General features: G+C 55.5%; 1 protein-coding gene across 1 annotated transcript in view; it reads right to left on the bottom strand.

The window, feature by feature from the left end:
* Positions 1 to 211: 211 nt before the first annotated feature.
* Positions 212 to 18,513, bottom strand: part of EXOC4 (exocyst complex component 4) — a 106,383-nt gene continuing 88,081 nt past the window's right edge. Inside the window, exons 12-18 of the mRNA XM_078598996.1 lie at positions 16,501 to 16,637; positions 12,557 to 12,730; positions 8,486 to 8,664; positions 7,030 to 7,183; positions 6,284 to 6,462; positions 5,614 to 5,773; positions 212 to 3,225 (exon numbers count right to left, since the gene is read on the bottom strand). Coding sequence (XP_078455122.1) covers positions 2,988 to 3,225; positions 5,614 to 5,773; positions 6,284 to 6,462; positions 7,030 to 7,183; positions 8,486 to 8,664; positions 12,557 to 12,730; positions 16,501 to 16,637 — 1,221 coding nt within the window. The 3' untranslated portion in view covers positions 212 to 2,987. The remainder of the gene's footprint in view (positions 3,226 to 5,613; positions 5,774 to 6,283; positions 6,463 to 7,029; positions 7,184 to 8,485; positions 8,665 to 12,556; positions 12,731 to 16,500; positions 16,638 to 18,513) is intronic.

An 18,513-nucleotide genomic window follows, 5' to 3' on the forward strand; every position in this document is an offset into this window, starting at 1 on the left:
CGCACTAAAAGTCACCAGGGGCCGCCAATGGCCAGCGGGCCTTGCGATGAAGAGCACCGCGCTACACCGTCTCGCCTGCCACCATGTCCACCTTCCCTCGGGTCTGTGGCCATCCATGCGGTAATCGTGGTTGATGCGGGAAGGATTATTGTTGTTGTTGTTGCGAGCTGCAGACTGTCTGGCTGTGCGAGTCAATAGCGGTGCGCGGTCGTTGTCTGCAGGTAAAAATCTTTATTTGCCGCAATCGATCGTGCTGCTCACAAAGCGTTACATCTGGAGGGGGGGGGGGGGGCTTGGCGACACGGGACAGAGGACACGCTCCTGGAAAGTCGCTCACACGACGCACACCCGGTCGTCACACGTCCAGGACGCACGCGGTCACACGCACGTTCGTGCATGCTGGACAAGAAGATCCCCGTACGGACTTGGCAGACTGTTGGGGCGAGTGCTGTCGTCAGTGAGAAGCGCCTGTGAAGGGCAGCACGACACACACGGGGGCGGTGTGCCTTGAACAGCGCCCGAGCGTTTTTGTTTCCCTAGTGGCAATGTTTACACATCACACCAGGTACTTGTTTGAGGCCGAGTCGACCTAGGGGAGGCCCAGGACCGGTTTAAATATTTACTGTCACCGCCCCCTTTTAAAGACGGGTGTGGACACAAGACAAAGACACCCCGTATAGCCTTAACTGTTACGGCAAGTGCTGTTAGCGAGCACCTATGAAGGCCCTCCCGGCACACGAGGGGGTGGGTGGCCAGCGCCACGCCCGGCCGCCTTTGTCTCCCCAGTGGGGATATTTGAACCTTATGGCGGTACCCCGGGGTACCATAGTACCCCGGCTATCACAATGTCCGTGATGCGGTCATTTTTAGTCTGTTGGTCGGCGATGCGGAAATCGACTCATCTCGACGAGCTGGACACGATGCACTATTCAAAATTGAATTTTTCGATAATGAATTTTTTATGCTGTTTGGCGTTTCGACATCGCGGAGTGGCACTGATTTCGGATTGATTGGTACCCCAGTCGCGGAGTGAAGTACACCCCTGGACAAAATACTGTCCCAGAAATAACATTTAATTGCCTCGGCCATTTTGTATTATGTGGTACCCCGGGGTACCGCCATAAGGATCATTAATACACCGCAGGTTCAGATCATCGTCACTGGTAATGGTGGGCGTGAGCAGCAATCGAATTCTGATCGCCGGGAGAGGAGTGCTGCGTGCTAACCGCTGCGTTTCTGCTCACCACACACTCTCACGCGTCAGCTCGCTCACACGACGATTCCTACAGCAGCACTAAACAACGTTGCGCGCGTTACACATGCCAAAGGCCGAGTCTATATGAATGCACGCCACCACACACGGACCCCCATGTTCGGGGTATGGTGACGGTTCCCATTGATTTCACAAGGGACCCCCCCCCCCCGTAATAACCGTGGGTAGTACCGTGACGACCCAACCCCCCTTCCAAGAGGGGGGGGGGGTCTATAAATCCACCCAGTGGCAAGGGACGCCTGTGGCCCGGCTGTGCCTCTGCTGTGACTGCCCGAGTCTCATCGACCACACCACGTGATCCTACTACGGGACTCCCCGTGACCCCCGCGACCCCCGCATACCCGTGTCGAACCCAGCGACGCCTGGAGCGGCGGTCAAACCGCAGGGCAGCGCAGAGAGGCCGCGACGTAATTTATTCAGCGCGACGCACCTCTGCTGAATTAGCATTTCTTGATTGGAATGATGCTGGCTTTGAGTAAATTCTAATGCGGCTTGATTTCACGTTGAAATTACTGTGTAATGTTCGCTTAATTAAACTAATCAACCGCTGCTGTGATTTCTTGATTGCTTTTGCCCTCTGGCCGCACGGCAGTGCCCGACTGCCTCCCGCGATCGCCCCCGATCGCGGGTTTTAGGTTTAGGGTGGGGGGGCGTGAGATGGTGGTGGGGGGGGGGGCTCCCCCCCTCCCAACTCTCACGGCAACGGTGGCAGGAGGCAGGAAGGGAGAAAGCGGGAACTGTCAAAAGAGACGCCAGATGGAGTCACGGTCGACTATTTTTAAGCACGAAATAAAAAAGCAAACACGTTTAGTTTTTTTTTTCTCCGTGGACTCGAAGCGTCGTGCCGCGACCCGGCGCCGAGACGAGGGGGGTGAGCAGCTGCTGCAGCAGCTTCAGCAGCTACAGCGAGGACAGCGGGGACAGCGGGGACAGCGGGGACAGCGGGGGGGGGGGGGGGGGGCGGGGTAGTCGCGCACGCTCCAAACTGGGATATATTGAGAGACGCGACGAGGGGAAGTCGGGGGTCCTTAATTCGACACGGCCACGACATTAACGAGGTGGCCGAACGAGGTGGTCCTCTCCGCGCAAGCACGAGGGGGGAGACGGGGTCAGGGCCGTGGCTTCAGCGTTATCCGCGACCGAACGTAAACCGAGTTCCCACGAGAGACGCCGAGCCAGAGGAATCTGTAGCTCCGTAACGATGAAGTGGAACCTCGGCGTGATCCCAACACCTCGTCTTGCCCAACACGCGGCTACACCAGCTTACAGCCAAGACTGCAGCCCTGGCACGGACTCTAACCCAGCCTACACGTCATCGTCGCCAATCCACTGGTGGATGAAGGCCTCCCCTCCACCCCCCATACTTCACCACGCTCGTTAGAGCAGGTTGCTGAAGAAGGGGCTCCAGAACCGGTTCGGATATCACTCGCCACTGATGTTAGCCGTGGTCCGGAATCAACTCGGACCACGGGGATTCGTAGCGCGGTGATCTCTGCGCCACCGCTCCGCCAATCCGTCCGTCGAGAGTCTGCCCTGACGTACAAGGGCTGCAGCCGTCGCCCGGACTCTAAACCCTAACCCAGACTAACACGGAACTAACACGGGACTAACACGGGACTAACACGGGACTACGTACGGCTCCAACCCCTGATACCGGCGCGGAACAACGCCTTGGTCTCGGCCGAGCCGACGCGGCCACGCACGCCGGCGGCCCCTAGACGGTGGTGATCTTCTTGTCCTTGGCCGCCTGCTTGATAGCGTTCTGCTCGCGGATGATCTCCTTAAGGCGCTGCATGCGCCCGTTCTGCACCGTCTGGTCGCCCACGCCCGCCTGGCTGCGCTGCAGCAGCGCCAGCGCGTTGATGTAGTCGAGCTCCGAGTAGCGGACGCCCTGGTCCACCAGCACGCTGAGCAGCTCGTCCGGAGTGGTGTACATCATCTCGTAGTACTGCCTAGACACGCGCGCGTCACCACCGCAGGTTAGGCTATGCCAGACTGTGGCGGCAAGCTCTGTTAGCGAGCAGCACCTGCGGAGGCCGGCACGGCACACGAGGGGTACCCAAGTACCAACCTTGTCCGGCCACATTTATATCCCGAGTGGCAATATTTATACACCGTACCAGGTGCTCATTTGAGGCTGAGTCGACCTAGGGGAGGCCCAGGACCGGTTCGTTCGTCACTGGCGTTGACTGGCAGCGGGAATCGAACTCGGTTCGCCGGGTTTGTAGCGCAGCTCACTAACCGCTGCGCCACCGCTCCCCACGACACACACGTACGTGCATTGCGCAAGTCACGCGGCAGTGTTTCCTGGACAGGCATAAACATCGCACACAACGCCGTCACAGCCTCACTATCATTAGCGGTGTCAGCAATGTCGGCACCACCATTGTCACGGCGATCATCAGTGACAGCATTGATTATATGTACCCTATATATATAATTATTATTGTTATCTTGTTTTTTTTATATAATTCCAGTTTTCACATGGGTGCTCCGCACATACGCAATTACACCGCGTTTACACAATTATGCTTTGCAACATCATAATCATAATCGTCATCAACTTAAATCTTATCACGAGCCATTCTCAATCCACAGCTGGGCGAACGTCTCCCCGCGCGTGTCGTTAACATTGACGCGCATCACGTGAGCGTAATTAGTGTGGCCTGTCACTCGTTAGCACGTGGGGTCCCCCCCTGTCCAGATGCCCCTACCCCATCCACCCACCCTCGTCCCTCGTCACGTCCCCCACCAAACGCCCACCACGGCTCCCGGTCGTGGAGGCGGTGGAGGAACCGCTCGGCTGTAACCACGACGACAACAATGTTCATCCACGAAGACCTCACCCAGTCCCAAGACTCACTCCAGGAGGGTCCTGCGACACTGCGCTTGTTTGGCCAATTCCACGATTAATGAGAGTTTGGCTTCGTGAGAGAGGAAACCGGAGAAAACCCACGGCGAATTGTGAGGAGGTAACACTCGGAGCTCCGTGCACATGGACTCATCCACTCGCTGGACCGCCATTGTCCTGGCCAACTTGTATACTCGCGGCAGGCTTGAGAGTCTCACAAATCTCTGCACGACCCGCCGACCCTCGCCAAGCGAAAAGCGCCGGGCCTCGCCGCCCGTGGGCGACGCCGCTCCGCCGCCGCTCAGTGCCCGTGGCTCGAGCGCAGAGCGGCGTAACGAGCCTCCGCGCTCGAGGTGATTTGCGCGGCTCACCGAGTGCACCCCCCCACCCCACCGGCAGCGCGCAGGAGGCCGCGTTCCGCGTGGGCGATGCGGCATGGAGTGCCAACACGGGTTGCCGTTTGTGACCCCCGGCCAAACGGGGCGCGGGCGGGGGGGGGGCGCGGTTGAGGCGGCCCCTGTGGGGTTTGACGCAAAAAAAACGTTTTGAAATTGCGCCTAAAATTTAAAGCGGTGCCTTTAGCCGGCTGCTCGCAAGATTCACCCCCCCCACACACCTCCCCCACCTCTCTCTACCTTGGTCTGGACCTTCATGTAAATCAGCTCATTAGCATCAGAAGCCTTCCCTTTTAAAGAGCAAACAACTCTTCTCTTGTAAATACGTCACGCTGTGAACTAGAGCCATTTTACATCACGTCGCCAATTACGTTTTCCTTTTGCAGGCCACCGTTGTTAAACAAACCGAGAGCCTGGGTTTGATTCCCGACTCTGGCGCCTGTCTGTGAGGAATTTGTATATTCTCCCCCCTGCTCTGCATGGGTTTCTTCTGGGTTCTCCGGTTTCCTCCCATAGCTAAACAAAAACAATGCAACCGGTATTGGCCACCCATCCCAATGCTGAAACATTGCCTGAATATTACTCACTTGGGATCACACATGGTAGCAGCAAAATCGCCCCCCTACTGCGATAACTTGACAGGACCTTCTTGAAAAATAGTCTTGAGATTCAGTCAAGCTTTCTTGGGTAAATAAGCAGAATGATAATCAATAGGTGATCAATGTTTTAATTGTGCTTGTGCAACACTGGCAACGCAGTATGCGTTCCACAGTTGTCTATCATTGCTACTGCGATCAAATGTATTTTGGTGAGATAGGACGATAGGACCATAATGCACTTCAGGAAATGCCGATGGATTTCGCATCGTGCGCAAAGGCTGTGTGCGCCTTACGCACGCCAGAAATGTACGTTTGTGCACACCTCTGCGTGCGTTGTTAATTCTAAACACTTATCGCTCGCGAGCGAGCAATCCCCGCCGTTGTTGCGCTGGGCATTACGATGGCTGACACAGAGCGCCGCATACCAACCGCCCGCACTTTGCTGTCGATGGGACGCGGCAAAAAGGTCGCGGTCACTGAACCCTGGCCGCTCACCGTGCAAAGTCGAGGTCGGCCTCCCTCGACATGGTGATGTTGGTCAGGTTCTGCTGGAGCACGAAGATGTTGCGGCACATCTTCTTGATGCCGGACTCGCTGATGCGCTTGAAGTGCTGGGCGCCGTTGATCAGGATGGAGGAGATGAGGTGACCCAGGCCTGCAGGCGACGAGAGCGGAAGAGGTTACGGAACGCGGGGGATGCGGGGGACGCAGCGAGCGTGACGAGCCACCGCCGCCCCCCCCACCCCGCCGGGTTTGTCTATCGCGGCGCGCGGTGATGCGGTGCCGATTCACGGATTAAAATCGATTTTTACATTTAGGATACACGCAGAGAATCATGCATGTGAGAGTCATCAGCTGTGCGAGAGTTATCGTGACCCCCCCCCCCCCCGTCTCAGACAGACAGACGAACTGACGCGTCGACGCTATCAACCTCCGTTGAAACGAACGTATTCGCTCGTAGCCCACGCTGGATAGGTGATTCTTTAAGCCTGTAATGAACAAAGTTTTGCAGTCTGCATGCGCCGGCTCTTCTTTGAAGCCCACTTCTCCAAACTTATGACCCCGAAATGTGATAATTTAACACATTTTTGGTAAGACAATCTGTGAAGACTCCGGTTCACCCATTTGCACGCTCGCACGCACGCTCGTCCACACGCCGGCTCACCCTCGAAGATGTACTGGAATTTGTGGAGCTGCAGGCTGGCGTTCATCATTTCCTCGACGGCGCAGATGTCCTTGTTGAGCCGCACCACCAGCGGGTCATAGTCCATGCTCTCCACGTTCGCCACAATCGCGTAGTTGCCCTGCTTCGCCAGGGGGATCAGGTAATAGAAGCAGTGCACCCTGGGAGACATGAACGCACGCACACGTACAAGCGAGAGGTCAAGGCGGAGCCCTGCAAATGCTTACTCACGCTGCTGCTGGTGGGAGGGCCTCCACTAAGGGGAACTCGACGAGTGCCTCTAGAGGGTATTTGGCCTACTCTTCCACCACGCTGGCCAGATGTCTTGGAAGAGGTGGGAGTACCCACACTTGACCCCACTGCACCCGCACGAGAGGCATTCCACAATGGTTACAATGGGGGAGGGCAGACCCTCATCCAGCAATGGATTGGAAATATTGGCTGTTCACGCAAGCCAATGGTTGATTGATCTCAGACCCAACGGAGCACCAAGGCCTTGGCACTCCTACAGTGTCAGGATTGGAAGTGACGTGGCACGGTGACACTCCGCAGTAGACTGATGACGAGCTGTATCGTCATCACCAGCCTCGATCAATCCACTGCTGGTCGGAGGCCTTCCTGAGTCGGGACCACCCCTCTCGATCCCGCAACGAGAAGCTGCGCACGTGGCATCGGCGGAGTCCAGCGGAGGGCCGGCGGGGCGGGTGGAGAAGGTGGCGGCCGCTCACCTGACCTCCAGGTGCAGCACGAGCAGACAGCGGTCCGCCATGTCCTGGAACTCGCGCGTCAGCCCCCACAGCGTGTTCAGGATCTGCTCGGGCACCGACAGAAGGTCCTTGTCGGGGCTCGACTCCGAGCCAGCGGGCGACATCGTGTCCTGGACTGGGGTGCGGAGGGGGGGGGCGACGCGGGCACGCGCACGGGCCGGAGACGTGGGGGCACGAGGGAGGGCATGGGGGCACAGGGACAAGGTGATGACTTCGTATCGGGGTACAGAGATATGGAGGAATGGGGACAGGTGGACACGTGGTCGTGGTGACGTGGAGATACGGGGGCGCTGGGATAGAGGGGACGCGGCGATGTGGAGACACGGAGGACGTGAAGATAAGCAGACACAAGGACGTAAGGACGTGAGGGCGCAGAGAGAATGTGATACAGGGGTGCGAGGATATGTGGACATAGGGGCATGGGGTTAATGTGAGCACGGGGATATGGTGAAACGGAAACACGGAGTTAGGATACGAGGAACAAAGGGGCACGTGAACACTGGGACACGGGGACACGGAGACACAGAGGCACAGGGAAACAAGGGAACAAACGATGGTGTGCATTCGGACACGGGGATTGGATTCCGGGTGACGCCGATGGGGGGACTTGTTTGCGCTGTTGGGTAGGGTATAGATGTTGTTGACATGAACACAAGCTGGCAAAATATCCATCCATCCCACTCAAAAGGCGCTAGGTTCCCAGAAACACGTGATCCATTCACAGCCGAGCGCGTCAGTGTAAAGGCTGGCTGCCTCTCTCAACTCAACAGCCGAGACTAAGTGAGTAAATAACAGCGCAGAGGTGTCAACGCTCACGGTGATGTGCAAGAAGGGTTCCCGCTCACGTTACATGCTGCAGGTCACAACAATCGTGTGTGCGCGTGTGTGCGCGGCATGTGTATGAGCGAGGTGGATTGTGGCGCCACAGTAAGGGATGATGTTTTGCGAAAATACGTGAATCCTGCAGTGCATCAATCGGGGTTCATAAATGACGTTGGATTGTAGGTACCAATGAAGACAAAGGCGGCCGGGCTTGGTGCTGACCACCCACCTCCTAGTGTGCCGTGCCGGCATTCATAGGTGCTACCCGCTAACAACGCTTGCCGCAAAAGTCCGTTTAGGAACTATAGGGGGGATCTTTGTCTCGTGCGCGTGAGCAGCGGTGACGCGGTGCGCGTGTGTGCGGTTTGCGTGCGGCGAGTGTGTGAGGCGCGTGAACTTCCTCGCCATGCGTGCCCCCGAAGTGCTCCGTGGCGAAGTCGCCATGGGAGCCGGTGCAGGGAGTTAAACGGGGCCCCCATCTCCTGGACAAGTGACTGGCCCCAACAAACACTTCATCACCCTGCAAGTGGCCCATCCCCCGCCCGCCCGGCACGGTTGCACCGCCTGCAGGCCCCACGGCCACGTCGTCGCGTACCGGGGGCCGCGGGGATGTCGGCCAGGAAGCCGTTGAGGCGGCTGGCGAGCCACTCGAGGCTCTCGTGGAGGTTGGCGAGGGCCTTGAGGTCGCCGGGGTCGCGCAGGATGGCCTGCTCTGGGATGAGCTGCTCCCCCAGGTTCCCCGTCAGCACGTCCGACTCCTTCGCGTTGATGGCGCTGGAGGCGGACAAACGGTAACGGCGGTAAGCAAGCCGGATTCGTGGACTGAATGTGCAGAGTTCAAATCCCGGTCAAGGGTTGGCAATTTATTCAATTGGGAGTAATGTGATTTTCCTGAACAAGGTCCGGGCACGTGGAGCGAGACGTTGGACATCGTGCCCAATGCCGTAGAGTAGGACCCACAAGTGTGCCGGAGAGCTCCGGCGTAGCACGGCAGCGACATCCCACGCAGTGGTAGAGACGATGTTTATGAGAATTCCTCCCATCAAATCATCTGGAATGCGCCCGATCTCGTCAGAGATCTCAGAAGCTAAGCAGGGGCATTATAGAGTGTGGTGCTCTATGGTGGGAAGTACACGGCAGTGCAGCAACATCTATTGTCGTACTGTACTGCTATGACTCCATGTTTAGCTATTCTTGCCTTCACCAACCGGCACTGACCATCGCGGTACAGGATGGTAATATAGCCGCCACAATCGGTGCGGTGTGGGGAGGCCCTCATCTAGCAGTGGATTGACAGAGCGACGTAGACAGCCCCATTACGCTAAACGCCGCTCTCTTAAGGGAGACCTGAGTTGCAAAAACGAATAAAGAGACAAGGGCAGAAACCGTAACAATTGTAAAACACAGCCATGTCAAACGCCATAAAGAAACATTTCAATTGCAAGTGAGATCACTTTACAAACTGAAGTGAAACAAATATCAACACAAATCAATAACCTCACCGAGACAGATGCCGTGCACGAGGGAGACGGGCATTGGCTGCGCTGCCTAGAACCTTCCGTCGCGATTCTGCAATGGCCGTCTTTACGCCCGACTAACCCTCGCCATGAGAACGTGGAATTTCCGCGGGAGGTTTACGGTCGCAGACGGAGGAGGCGGCGACGTGCCAGGGCCAAACACGGCCGGATGAAGGCGAACGTTGAATTTGTTCTCACGCGCTCAATCAGCCGGGCGGCGTCGCTCGGACATCACGTAAATTGACATCCGCCACACCGATAACCGCTCCGCTAACGTTTCGTTGGTAATTAATGGCAAGCCGGTGACAAGGATAATTGGCCTGACAAATGGACCCAATGATGCACATTTTGCTTACCGGTAATTTAATTGAATTCCCGAAGGTTTGTTTTGTTTTGAGCGATTTGTCCGTTTGTTTTGGCGTGCGTGGTGCGAGCGCAAATCTCACTCCCCCCCGCCGGAGCCCCCCCTCCCTGGAGGACACCTCCCACTCGTACAAGCACAGCAAAACAAACGTGCGGATGTAAGCATTGGTCGCAATGTAAATGTGGATGTCAAGGAATGACACCTATTCATCCTGCAGCAGCAATGTTTACTGCCACAAACAAATATAAAGGTACCCTGTATAGCCTTCACAGACTTTTGGGGTAAGTGCTGTTAGCTAGCCTTATGAAGGCCGGCACGGCACACGTGGAGGCGGGTCACACAAACACTGGCTCACACATACTCTCACACTCTCTCGCACTCGCACACACTGACACTTTAAGCCTCTCACATTTACTGCCGTTTCCATTTCTGCGGAAACATCGTGGTATAGGACCAGGAAACGGTACATGCGCTTGGCGTTGTGAGAAGTGCCGGCGTAGCGAAGTGAACGAGTGGAGCGCTTGTGGGGACAAGCAAAACCCCTTAAAGTTATGCCTTTTAAAACCTCGTAAAGTCCAATTACCACTATTTATAACGAGGAACAGAAGTACTCTGCCAACCGCGGCTTCTTAAGCACGAATAATCGTAGCGCCCCGCCGTTATTAACGACGGGGAGCGCGTCTCCCGCGCTCGGCACCAATACAATTACAATTAAGGCGGCGGCCAGAACATTATGAAAATTAATCTTTTTTTCACGCGCCATAAGGACGGTCTCCTCCTCTGCCCATTTCCCTCCCCGTCACCTCCCCCTACCCGCGGCCTGACCCCCATCTTCAATTTAATTACATTGTAAAATTACTATTTGCTAGCTCCAACGCGGCCTCGACGGAGGGAATCCATCTGGGGGACGGCGAAACAATCGGACAGTTTAACGCTCCCCTCAACGAGACCGCCCCCTCGGCCGCGCCGCCGCTCCGGTCCGACGGGCCGGCTTCCCGCCGCCCCTACGAGTCGCGCGAACCGCGGGGAAACGATCGAGGATCCGGCGGGGGCGGGTGGCGGCCCTCGGCCTCCCGGCCGTCACCGCGCCCCCGACGAGCTGCGCCGCTCCGAATGTTCGCAGCGACCCCACGGGGGAGGCCGTGGGCTGCCGGCGCAGGAGGCGCGAACCGGACGGCACGGCACGCGCACCTGCGCTGCCGCGCGCCTGCCGACCGGTTAATGTAACGTCGGAGCTCGGTCGTGCGCGAGTAGGGTTGCACACCTCCCCGGCTCCACCATTAATCTTCCATAATTGGAGCCGCTGGGGAGCAACCCTTTGTCTCACCTTCGTCGTGCATTAATTGCCTCGCTCAAGTTTCTCGGCATCAATCGCGCTAATGGTGATGATTCACAATAACGATCCGTGTCTCGGAGACAGGCCGAGAGAGCTCAGGAGGGCTTTCCAGCCATGGAGGGAGAGGTAATTAAATCCACTTCGTCAAATTTCGAATATCGTCCTGCACCCAAAACTCATTTAGTTCTTGTGTAAAAATGGCAAATTCATTCGCAGCTTTCAGAAAAAATAAACAGAAATTATTTCAAGAAAAACCTGATGATTAAAGCGTAGTTAGGTTGTGGCAGCAGCACCAGCGGTAGGAAGGGCAGCCTCGGCCTGTAATGAGCAACCCTCATTAGTCTGCAGCCAGCTCAAAGTTTATTTTGCTGGCTTACAAACAACGGGCCCCTGTGCCCCTCTGATCAACTTGCGAGCATTTGGCAGGACGTGATCAACGTGTGCGTGCGCACAGGCAGTGGAAGTGTAGTGGTTAGCGCGCTGCGCTATGAACCCGGCGACCCGATGTCGATTCCCGCTCACGGCCAACGCCAGTGACAATTATCCGAACCGGTTCTGGGCCTCCCTTCAAATGAGAACCTGGTGCGATGCGTAAACATCACCACTGGGTAGATTAAGGCGGCCGGGCGTGGTGCCGTTCCGGCCTTCATAGGTGCTCAGTAACAGAACTTGCCTACAGGCAATCGGGGGGATGTTTGTCTTTGTGGACACGGTGAGGAGGAAGTCTTCCAGTCAACCTACACTGCTCTGCACGACCAGTGAGGATGTAAACGCAGGCCGGCGGTGGCGGAGCGGCTGGGAAAGTGCTGCTTCCCCCCGCCCCCTCCTTACTGTGTTGAACAACGATCACAACGGGATCTCGGAGGTAGCTGTGACATCCGCTTCCGTGAGAGTTTCAGATTCTGCATCTAATGACGTGATGCCAATGGCACGCGATTTGGACAAAACTGTGGAGAAAATAATTAAAGAAACTCTTCTCCTAAATTAGCACCCAGATTGAATGTCTCAAAACTGTCAAGTACAAGTGTGAAGTTTGGTTAATGAGGAAGAAGAGACTTAAGTTTTACAGTCCGGTGATCTGTCACGTTGATGTTAGTGATGTCACTGCGGACATTTTGTATGAGAACATTTGCAAGTGACACCCACAGCATGACATCATCTGGATAACGACTCGTCTGTCACTTTTTGAGACGGCGAGAGCCATTTCGTGGACCTGGTGACCTGAATTTGATTCTTAGTCGAGGCTTATTATATTGGCGGAAAGTGATATCTGCATTGAATTGATCCTGGGCCTCCCTTGGCTTCAATGAGTGGCCAGTGTGTTGCTGGCCATACCCCACAATCCCCTTGGGCATCGCGTTGACAACAACAGGTGCTCGCTAACAGCACTTTCCCCAACACTGTTAAACGCTATAGGGGGGACCTTTGCCTTTGTAGCCGCGCACTCACCGCGTGTACTCCTCCTCGTTGGTGTCGCCCTGCTGCCCGCGAGCGCGGGGCTGCTTGGCCTGCGCCAGGTTGGTCCAGTTGGGCAGAGACTTGAGCAGCCGCGTGATGTCATCGTCCTTGGCCCAGGAGGCACTGATCACGAGCCGGTCCTCCGAGTGAACCGCCACGATGTTCCTGTCAGCGGCCGTGCGGGCGGCACGGGGTGGCAGGGGGTCGGAACAGAGGTCAGTCGGGGCGTTGCCAGAAGAGCACCACCTCCAAGGTGCGCAAAACAAAACTGGAATATTTCATGGGAAGAAGAATGTCCGACAAGAACGTTCCGAGTAGTAGAATATTTTAATAGCTACAATGAAACTGACAAGACTGGGGAGAGCGTCGTATATCGCCCTCTTGTTGAGGGTGGTGACCCTGGGAGCGAGCCTTGGTGGCCCAGCAAGATTTTTCACTCGTGCTGCTGCTGCTTTGGTGAGCTTGTCGATGCATTATGGAGTGTGGAGGAGAGATGGCATGGTAGAGCTGTTCAAATGAGCATGGCACTCATTCTCCTGTTCACAGAAATTCCACATTCCTATGGCAGGTGCCTGGCTAACCATAGCACAATTATTGAGTGGAGAACAAATGGTGACTAATGTGAGTGGGGTGGGAGTAATTTGATGTGTCGGGCATCTTTCAGGAAAGTTTTTGAGCTATGTCTCTGAAAGTGTCTGAAAGTTTGTGAATGTCTCTCAACCCGTCAACATGTCTATGGATGTTTCTGAATGATCTAAATGAGTTAGTGTCTGATTGTCTGTGAATATTTTGCAATGTCTGAAAATGTGCATGAACGTCTCTGAATGTTTTACGGTGTCTCTGGATAGACTTAAACGTCTGTGAATGCCTAATGATGCCTGCAGATGTCTATAAATGTCTAGGGAACGTTTCAGATTGTCGCCGAACATATTTGCACCGACGGTTCTACCGATTATTTGTTCCAGTCCCCGGCTGGTTTTTGGATTCACAGCTCAGTCGGAGGCTTGCACCAGATACTCGACGCGTACGTGTGTTTCCATTAGCGGTGCCATTAATTCTGAAAACAGCGCTCTCATTAAGGTCGCTACAATCATCATTAACATAATTTCAGTCACATTTAATTCTAACGGCCAACATTAGTGGCCTGCATTTCTCCATTAGGTTACAAATGATGCGCTCATTACGCCGTCTCCAGCAGAAACATTCCCGCAGCCCGCAGTAAACGTATATCGCGTGCGCGCCCGCGCGCCCTTTACGTGCACTCGAGCGACATGTCGCACAGCGCCCGGGACAGCGGCTTTAACGGAACGAACAATAAGATAAAATAAATAAATGCGTCTGAATTTAAATGTGCGTCGTGATCTCGATAATCCCCTTGTCGATGCGGATAAGTCCAGGCCCCGCCGCTCCTCACAGGAAAGTAACAAACACGCGACTCCTGACGGATTAGCAGCGAGACAGGCTTTTAATGAGAATCACACGCCTTCGAATTAACCACGTCACCGCCGCAACTGCCGCCACGCCATAGTCCGGCGCCACCGCGATCCGTGCGACCCTCGCCAGATCAACTACACGCTTTCCGACAGCGGCGGCCCTCGGCGGAAGGGCCCCGTGCCCTGGACGGCACGCCCGCGGGCTCGTTTTTTCCCAGCGGCGGCGCTGGGAAAAAACGAGCGTCGCGTCCGTCGGGTATCGCCATCGGAACGGGCCGTGGCACCCCGCGACGGGGCGTCGCTCGCGGGGTTAATAAAGCGGGGAGCGGGCTCAACGAGCTGTAATTGGTTTCATTTCGTGCGCTTTAATTGTGTTACGGAGCGAGTGGCTCATCCTGGCAAAATGATGCCGTACGTACAGCATAATAAGATGCGCCGGAAAATGACAGCCGGTAAGTAAATTGTTTCGGAGTTGAGCTACTTCTTTTCAGTCAATTAGGCCGAGGCTAAGTCCGCTCCCCCCCCTCCCCACCGCCCGCACGGTCCTCGCCAGGCTCTTAATCCGATAACCGATAGAGGCTGCCGCTAATGGAGCTAACCTTTAGCTTCAGTGACATATCCCGTTACAGAGATAGCGGCGCGGCCTTCAGGCGGCGCGTAACCTTGAGAGGCGGGCACTCACGGCGGGGCGCGATCGACGAGTGGGGCCCACGGCCGCCCCCGGGGCCTCCAGACAGCCCCCGCCCCCCCGCCTCCTGCGTGCCGCCCCGAGAGCTTCGTTAAAAGCGGCGCTCTTAAAAAAACGCGCGGAATAAATAAATAATGCGTGTTAAAATGTCGGCGGCGACGGCCGCCTTATCGCCCGGCATGTCGGCCGCTGCCTTTCATCACGGCGGTGCCCGCAGGTGATTTTATCAAATGTGGGTCGTGACACAGGCGCACGATGGCCGGCTCTAGCGAACGACCGCGCCGGGGGTCGTTGTTAATGGCCGCCGTGAAAGCGTGCGGCGAGGCTGTTGGCGCCGGCATCCTTCTGCGAGCAAATAAAGTGCACTCCTGATTTAATTATTGTAATGTAATCAAACATACGTATGGGCCAATGGAGCAGGGACAATTTATTACAAATGTATACATGTAAAAAAGACAAAGGTGTTTAATCCCCGGAAGACGAATAAACCATTTAATCTAAAATCCTGTGGGCTTTCCAAATCAATGCTTCTTAATGGCATTTGTATAAACATGGAAATATTGGAAGTGGCTGCAAGGCAATTGAGTTTGCTCAGCAGGTCACAGCCTGTTAATGGAATGCCTCTGGGTACCCTGGCACTACCGGCAGTAGCAGCACTGGTGGGGGGCGGGGGGGTTCTCATATCAGTGAAAATTCCACATTCCTATGATAAAGGCCAGTCTATCCAACAAAACAGCCACTGTTGACATCTCACAAAGAGGTACTTGTTGTATCTACTCTGGGAGGCAGGTGATTGGCCGAGTTGACCCCCGACAGGGATTTGAACGAGTGAGCCGAGCACTGGCGAGTCACGTTCCGCCCGACTGCCGAGCCCAACACATTCGTTCACAGACTCGAGCGGTGAACAACTTGGAGAGAAGATGCAATCCGACCGCACACCTCTTGTTGCGTAGATAACCAGGCTGCGCATCGCGCCTCTGACGCGAGTTTGAGGTCCCTACTGCTTTCTCCGTGGCACCACCGACCGTGCCAGGTTACAGGGGCCTTGCCGCCGGGGGAGGAGGGGACGGGGGGAGCGCCGGGCGTGCTAACCGTGGCCGTTAATCAGAAGGGCACAGTCGCGACAAAAGCCGAGTTAGTGTAATGACAGATTAATTGCCGCTGTTACGTCTGCTCTCCTTCCACTACGGCGAGCGTTAATCATGAGGAGGAGGAGGAGCAGGAGGCTGCGAGCGATCGTGGCTTGGCACGGCTGGGAGTTGGCGGGTGCATGTGTCGGGGCCCTGAGTGAAGTGACAACGCGGGGAGAGGGGGGAGGGCGGAGGCGGACGGGAATCACTGCGGCACGCGCGCCCGTCGGCACAAACGCGCGGATGCGGGAGCGTGTTAAAAAACTACATCACGATGATGAAATAAAAACTGCGAATGAACGTGGTGAATCACATGGTGTTTACATGTTGCCGAGCTGAACGACAGACCGACTGCCCGATTGTTAGCCGGCTTCCATACCTTTTAGTAGTGAGCTCACGGCTTAACAGTGAAACATGTGCCTTGTCCAATAGTGAGTGAGCTCACGGCTTAACAGGGAGCCATGTGCCTTGTCCAATAGTGAGTGAGCTCACGGCTTAACAGTGAAACATGTGCCTTGTCCAATAGTGAGTAAGGTCATTTGTCCAGTCGGAAGCCGAGTTCTCTTCGCACAACAGCGAGTCAGGTAATGCATCCAGTCGGAAGCCCAGTTGTTTACACGGTAGCACACGGCACCTCTACACCGCGTGGCACACGGCACCTGTAGAACACATGGCGCACCGCACCTGTACGCCGCGTGACACATGGCGCGGTACTCCTGCAGCTTGATGCAGATCATGTGCAGGAACTGGTCCGAGTAGGCGCTGAGGTCATGCACCAGGTTCATGAGGTCCTGGACCGACTTCTCCACAACCACGGCACCCTGGGGACAACACGCACAAGCGCGCACACACACGTGGATGTACGCACACACACACACACACGTGCGACCGCACTCATGCATGCACACATATACAAACGACAGTGACAAGGATTCTTTGTGTAGACTTGAACAGGCTGTTGGGGGCAAGTGCTGTCAGCGAGCACCTATTAAGGCCGGCACGGCACACGAGAGGGTAGGGATTCTACCCAGTGCCGATGTTTACACACATATTAGGTATTCGTTTAAGGCTGAATCTACCTAAGGGAGGATCAGAATCAGTTCATATAATCGGAACTGATTTTGTTCGTGAGCGGGAATCAAACTCAGGTTTCTGGATTTGCAGCGCAGTGTGCTAACCACTTCGCCACCGCTCCCCACACCCGGAGAGCAACATGAACACACACACGAATGGACACGTAAATATACACATGAACGCACACATAAACACGCCTGTTTGTACGTATACAAACATAAAGACAAAAAATACACATCTACATACCCGCATTTCACGCGAACACATAAGCACGCACAAGAATCGAACTTGGGTCCCTGGGTTCGTAGCGTTAACCGTTGCGCTACTGCAGACACACATGCGCACACAGACGCACGCTCGTGAATCAACGCCCTTGGGGAACATGCTCCCGACTCGTGCGCACGCACGCAGCACGCACGCATGCACGCACGCAGCACGCACGCAGAACGCAGCACGCACGCAGCACGCACGCAGCACGCACGCAGCACGCACGCAGCACGCACCGCCGCGCACACCCTGCAGGGCGGAGGCGTCTCGGGAGGCACGTTCCTCCGCACGATCCACCCGGCCCTACCGAAATCTCTCATTTCTGCCGATTTTATGCGAGATTACAGCGTGGCCGCAGACTCGTCACCTTCAAATTGGGCAGCCGGGTGCCGGTCCATCACTTTTGTACGTGCCGTCAGAGCGAAAGCCGTTAATTTATTTATTGTCCCATCTTCAAACGCACCTCTACAACACCTCAAAACGTCAGCGCTCTTCGCTCAATAAGTTTGCCGCTGTTTAGACGGTCACGTTTTAGACTCCCCATGTATAAATCCAAAATTTGATTGTATGTCAATATGTGGGTCCCTATGCGAGTCCGTGGGTCTTTGATGGGAGTCTAGAGGAATGTGTGCGAGTCTGTGGGTCTCTATGCAAATCTGTTGATCTCTATCAAAAGTCGATGGCTCCCTGTGCGTCTATGCGAGTCTATGGGTCGCTCTGTTAGTCTAGTCTCTATGATTGACTGCCTCGTTTTATAAAACATGCCCACAGTGCTCATACAGCATCTTGACAAGCGGTCGCATTTATACGCAATAGAAATCCCACTTGTATTGTACAGACTCGCACAGATGCCACTAAACCCACATATATTCCCATAGCCATGTAGAGACCCATAGACACAGAGACCCACGATGACAGAGACCCATTAACTCACAAAGTGACACATCGCCTGCCTCTCCCGATAAAATGAAATCCCCACCGTGTCCACACAATCATCTTGAGCTCCAAATTGTATTACATTGTAAGATGCATTCTTTTCACGGTGGTTCAAAGCTCTGCCGATATTGAAAGAAGGCCAAGCTCACGCAGCCGGCTTCTGGAAACAAATTGGACTTTTGCGGCGCCGCTAAATCACGCCCGTCCGCAAGACCGCTCACTCCTCCGGGGGAACGTCACCCCTAACCCCTGCCACCTTCACGTCCCATCTCGCACCGTCGCGCAAGCCAAGGTCACCATCGACGGAGCAGAGAAAACGCCGAGGTCAAGCGACCACGGAAGGGGCAGAAGGGCAAGCATCGCTTGCAATAGCGGCGCTCTCCCACTAGAGGCCTCTGAAGATTAACAAATTGAACGAGG

The sequence above is a fragment of the Lampetra planeri genome, chromosome 11 (assembly GCF_965212315.1).
Source record: "Lampetra planeri chromosome 11, kcLamPlan1.2.h2, whole genome shotgun sequence".
Classification (NCBI taxonomy): domain Eukaryota; kingdom Metazoa; phylum Chordata; class Hyperoartia; order Petromyzontiformes; family Petromyzontidae; genus Lampetra; species Lampetra planeri.